The 5,992-nt window shown below is 36.9% G+C and overlaps 1 protein-coding gene across 3 annotated transcripts in view; it reads left to right on the top strand.

Moving 5' to 3' along the window:
- Positions 1-5,992, top strand: part of sacs (sacsin molecular chaperone) — a 35,074-nt gene that overhangs the window by 1,247 nt on the left and 27,835 nt on the right. For 2 of the 3 annotated variants that reach the window (XM_015400972.1, XM_015400970.1), the window contains exons 1-3: positions 503-671; positions 872-980; positions 4,038-4,188. In XM_015400972.1, the coding sequence (XP_015256458.1) occupies positions 958-980; positions 4,038-4,188 (174 nt within the window). In that variant the 5' untranslated portion in view covers positions 503-671; positions 872-957. Of the gene's footprint in view, positions 1-502; positions 672-871; positions 981-4,037; positions 4,189-5,992 lie in introns of those variants that run through there. The other variant, XM_015400971.1, reaches the window with a different exon arrangement.

The following is a 5,992-nucleotide window of genomic DNA, read 5'->3' as shown; positions in this document are numbered from 1 at the left end:
ATATCTATATACATACATATATACATATATTTATATATCTATATACATACATATATACATATATTTATATATCTATGTACATACATGCATACATACATAAAGATAGATAGATAGATAGATAGATAGATAGATAGATAGATAGATAGATAGATAGATAGATAGATAGATAGATAGATAGATAGATAGAAATTATTACACTAAATAAAAATGTAACAATTAAATGCGATTATTTTCTTGTACACTAAGATTTTGTAGGCGAAGCTCGGAGAGCAGGGGGTTAGTTTAACAGTACAAAAAAAGTACAAATTTGACAATATCCAACAATTGAAAATATTATTAATATAAATGCTAAGAACTGAATATCAATCTAACGGTAAATTTGGTGAATTTCAATGACGTGAATCAAAAATCTGAAAGAAGCTGAGAAGATTCGGGACGATGCGGAAGTGATGCGGGGGTGAATCCTCTCGCTCCATCTCCGGTCGCTCTGCTCTCTGCCGCGCTGTGTAATTCATTATTATTAGAACATGGCCTTTGAAGGAGTTACGCTGTTACTGAACGGGAATTAACCATGTCGCTTGCTATTGTTGTTATGGTTTCCAGGAAGTCGTTGGGCTTTCAGATGTGTTTGCAGAGAAGAACCGCAACCTGCGCTCTCAGGATAGAAACAAGTGAGTGGGCTTTGGTAGGATAAGGACGGACTTAACAGCACCTAATAAACAACTCCACATACCCCTATATCTTATACGGGTATATCTTATATTATTTATAATTGTTGATAAAACGTGCAAAAAGGCTCTTGTGAGTGTGTTGTTTTGACTGGATATCGTTACTGAGGTAAAGAACGGTTGTTTTTCTCGCCTCACTGCAGCCGTTTTCCCGGCGCTGTATCCCTGCGCCCGGCGGAGGAGATAGTCCAATGAAAGTCTCTGAGCTGGGATACAAAACAGCAGCGACATGGCAAACTGTGCAGACCCGTGGTGAGTTCACAAAAATGATTCCTGCCAGCATCAAACACACTGGATAGACTGGGTGCTCTGAACAGAGGAGGCTGAGGATGTGTCAGCATTTCTGTTTGATTGCTGAGTGGGTTTATTGGGCTGTAGTTTACTCAGATCTGCAGTGGATTTGTTGTAAGCTGAGGAGGATATGATCCATCCTCTGGTGAAGCTGCTGCCACACCCACCCTCCTCCAGGGAATCCACCACTGCACTGTGTGGGTCCTGCACCCTGCTGCTGGATGTGCAAGAATATTTACTTTTACTGCTGTTGCAAACTTCTGCACCTGTCTTATATAAATAAAACATCTTCCCTCTGTGATAAACCAACCTTTGAGTGGAACATTTAAACACTGTGTTCAGGTGCGGAGTTAATTTTTGTACTATGCCTTTCAAAAGTATTCCCACCCCTTGAATTTTTTGTCATTCTGTCATGTTACTCCAACATATCATACATGACGGTTTGTTGAAAATAATTGTGAAGAAAATTATATAAGTTTTCCAGACTTTCTGCACCTCTTAAGAAAATTCACTACTTGGCTTTAAATATGTTTTACACTGTTTTACACTATCCTTTGGGAAGTATTGCTGCCATCTTTGTACATCTACAGGGTGAATTTTTTTTGCACTTTTGTCTTTTGTAACTGACCTAAGCTCAGTTAGATAGGCTGGAGGTCATCTGTGAACAGAGGCGTAGCCAGAACATTTTTATAAGGGTGGCCAGGCAATAACTAATGTACACTGAGGGGTGGCCGAATGTTTATAGGCACCAGAACCTCAGGGTCAATCTACAACAGCAAATTAATGGGCACAAAATCTATATTTTCTAAATAAAGACAAACTGTACTTTCCTACAACCTTTGCTGACAAATAGACGCATAAATATTTAAACATATGTGCTTTCTAGATAAAAGGTACAGTGGATAAAATTCTTTCAGGTTTAAATTCTGGGGCAAACATCTTTTCCATTGTTATAACTTACCTACTTTTATCAATAATAATTCTGCATAAAATTGATATTTACGAGTACTAATATCAGAATAAATTGATTATTTAATAGGTTTTATTAAGATAGTTATTTATCAACAATTTTACTGAAGACTCTTAGATGACTTGCAGAGGGATATATAATTTCTCTTTACCCCATTAACCAAAATCTACTTCTGAACAGAGCATGAATTCTTTACTTATCATCTTTAATGTTAGTATATTGATGTGCATAATTAACCACAGTGTTTTTGTTGTCAAGTAATTGTTAATATCTGAAAAATTTAAATGTTTTGAATATTCCACTTGAGAGTATTACTGCTGTCACCATCTGTATTAGAGGGAAAAATAGTAGGGGTGGGGTGGCCACTGATTGGCTAAGGATGGCCATGGCCACCCCTGGACCCCTATCTAGCTCCGCCCCTGTCTGTGAAGAGCGATTCACCATAGATGGTATATTTCCTGTTAGGTGTGAACTTTGACTAGACCACTTTCACACATAAATATTTGATTTACACTAGTGCAACACAAAATATTCACAGTAATCATCACAGCATCAGTGTTACTGTTTATGCAATGAAAAATGACTCCCTGGATGTAATATTCAATTCCCTTTTTTATATAAAGTGACATTAATGAATGATCTGCATACTTTGCCTCTTGAGAGGTCTGTAAAAAAATATTTCTTTTGGCATATTAGAAGTTTGTGTGCACATTAGTTAACAGTAAGAACAACAACTACAGTATGAAGAAAGCAAGTTTAAAAGAGATACAGGACGCGATTAAAAATAGGATAGTAGTAATATGTAAATATGCTTTTTTGATGCTATAAATGAATAAGGAATGCATGCTATCCTAGTGCTAAAATCATAGCTGTTCCAGAACAGTGTCTGAACATCCTGCATGAACACCATGTTTAGCAAGTTCACCAGAGAAAGATCTGTAATGGACACTGTGCTTTATAACACTTCCCTGAGTATCCTGTGACCAGGATGTGTGGGATCTGCAGAGATGTTAGCTACTATTTTATTGGCCCTGGATTTATACAGCATGTGGATGGAGGGGAGATGAACCCGATGCTCCTCTCTGCATACCGAATTGTTTGTTGCAGTTTGAACCTGTTCTGCTTTGTAGATGAGCCAAACTATTCAGATATGACTCTGCAGATTTAATGGATGACCAGAGGTTCATTTGGAAGGTTTTACTTCCTGTTTTGCTGCAGGACGTCTGTGCTGGGTCTCCTTTCAAATAGAATCTATATACGAGGACCACCTAATGTTAGTATAGAGGATGCTACTTTTTAACCAGAAGTGGTCACCTCCTCCTGTCAGCCCTCATTTCTGCCAATCCAACCTCTGTTCCACATACCGGTACTTCTTCCATAAAAGCATCTTTTGTAGAGTGCACCCTGCTTTTAGTTTTAATTGGTCAGCCATGTCTTGGTGGGTCTGGAGTTATACATTTTCCCTTCTTTCTTGCATATGTATGGTGTTTCCTGTGCAACATCTTCCCAGTTTGTTACAATGAGATTAAAATCCAGGTTAAATGAGGGGAGTTCTGAAGACATTTGGTTCTGTTCATAGATCTCAGAGCAAAGAGGGTAAAAAAATAAATAAATACTCAACTTTGCATATTTTTTTGTAAGGAAACATTTAAGCTATGCATGCGTATATTGTGCACCACTTTATGTTGCTGTGTCACAGGAAATCCCAATCAAATAGAATGATGTGAGGAACTTTTAGGGAGATGAATCCTTAAGCTCTCTATGCCATATATAAGCTGCAGAGATGCTTGTAACAGATGCTTCTGTTGGCAGCCATGCTCATGTTTCCTCCAGCCTTTTAGGTTAAATCAATATTGATGTAACTAAGACTCTACTGTCCTCTACCCCTGTGATCAGATTTGGTAACTGATTTATTTTTTTATTTTTTTACCTCCGGTTCATCTTCTGCTCAGAGGACTGGTTTAAAATCTAAATGAATTTAGATAAGTCAAACCCTTGTAATAATGTGATCTTTTATCTGAATGATCTATGTGTTGTTGTTTTTTTAGGGTGCCATGGGTCACAGTTAGTCATGAGTGCATTGGGCCAAGGTCCTACCAGGTGTCCCCCTTCACATCTGTCCAAGATGTCAAACAGATGCTGTACGAGGAGACGAACCTCCCAGTCAAAGAGCAGCGGCTGCTTCACAATGGAAGAATGGTGAGGGGGGTGTTTGCTTCTTCTTCTGTTACATATTTGTGAAGAGACAGATGCAACATTCAGGAAACTTTTTCTTTTTTTTTATGTAATCCATTTTTTCCTGTCCCAAGAACATTTTACCAATGTTATTAAAAAAAGAATCCAGAAGAGGAACTGTGGATATTTTGCTCCATGATAGATAATTGAAATCATCACATAACTGTTTCTTTTGAAATGATCTCATGATGCAGCTGCAGCTCAGATGCTGTGATGCTGGCAGACACTCTTCCACTGTTAGAAGTGCCATTAGATTTCCCTGAGGTATTTATTATGTGCTGTTTCTACAAACCACCAACCAAGTCTTTCAGCATTATTGATCTCATGACCGATTCAGCAAAGATCAGCAAAGGTCAGCGTGTATCTCTATCTATTGATTTATCACCAGCTGATTATTCAGAATATATATGCGGCACAAAGCACAAAACAAGTTGCACATTTCAGCTGTCTATTAGTAAACTTAGTGGATTCTGTAATTTCTTTTTTGTTTTTTCTTTTTTGTTTCTAAATCAGTGCCATTATACTCTTACTATAATAGCAGCTGACCTTGGATCTGAGTTTGCCTGATTGAAAGCACCAGGTGGGCCCACCACTACACCAAGAGAAGGCTGCAAACTAAGATTTGAAGAGTTTTGAAATCTTCATTAGTCTTTATTTTTATTTTGTTATGACTTCTGATTTAAAATGTCTTTTTTGTTTTAATTCATTTTTAGTATTTGTTGGCTCTTTTAGTTTAGATTTTTTGAAAACGCTTAGTTTCAGTTATCCTTTAATTCTCTCATTTAGTACAAGTTACATACACAAAGCAAGACTAAAAAAGAAATGCAAATAAAATCCGAGATAAGGACAGACCGCTGCAGCAGCACAAATGATCTGCTCGCAGTACAGTGAAAATAAGCTAAATCAGTAGCTGGAAGCTTAGACTTAGACATATTTTATTTTTTATTTTTGTACACACAAGTGTAAACAAAAAGAAATTTCGTTTAGATCAGCTCTCTGTGGTATTTCATTTTTTAAAGTGCAGCCTTGATAATGTAAGCAGCAATGATAAAAACATTATGATGGAAAAAAAGTGATGAAATCATAAAACTGTACAGTTACAGTTCCAACATTTATTTTTATATAATCCATTTTACATAACATTTAGCTGTCTAATGGCAGTAGGGAAGAAACTGTTCTGGAATCTGCTGGACCTGCATCGGATGCTTGGACTAGACATCGGAAACTAGACCACATATTGATGCATTATGCTAAAGACACAAATGAAAACAAACGACACCCTTTCTTAAAATTCAGTTATTTTTAATTAGTTTTATAAACTTATTACAGTTTCAGTTAGGTTTTGTTTTTTATGCACGGTCTAGATCTAATTTTTATATAAGTTAACAAAAATGCTTTTTAATTCTAGTTGTCATTTAATTAGTTTTATTTAATAATAATAATCTCGCCTTGGGTGTTTTAATGTGAAATCAGTCTTTAGTTAAAGGTGACAGCTACAATTTAACTCCTCCCAGGCAGTAAGTGGCGCCCACTCTTGAATTTTACCATTTGCCAGGTCCACCATACATTTACCTCACCTGCCTACCAGGAAAACAGGAACCTCTGTGTAATGTCTGAACTCCTTTGCTTCCTTAAGTCAGCACCGGTGCTCAAAAGCTTTTTTTTTTAGCTCTGTCCATGGATCTACTGCAATCTGGCAACACCTGAGCTCCATCTCACATAACTTACAGGTGCTGGTCATAAAATTAGAATATCATGAAAAAGTAGA

The sequence above is a fragment of the Cyprinodon variegatus genome, unplaced genomic scaffold, assembly GCF_000732505.1.
Source record: "Cyprinodon variegatus isolate N-32 unplaced genomic scaffold, C_variegatus-1.0 Scaffold1168, whole genome shotgun sequence".
In the NCBI taxonomy this organism is placed as follows: Eukaryota; Metazoa; Chordata; class Actinopteri; order Cyprinodontiformes; family Cyprinodontidae; genus Cyprinodon; species Cyprinodon variegatus.
This window is presented reverse-complemented; position numbering and strand designations above follow the sequence as displayed.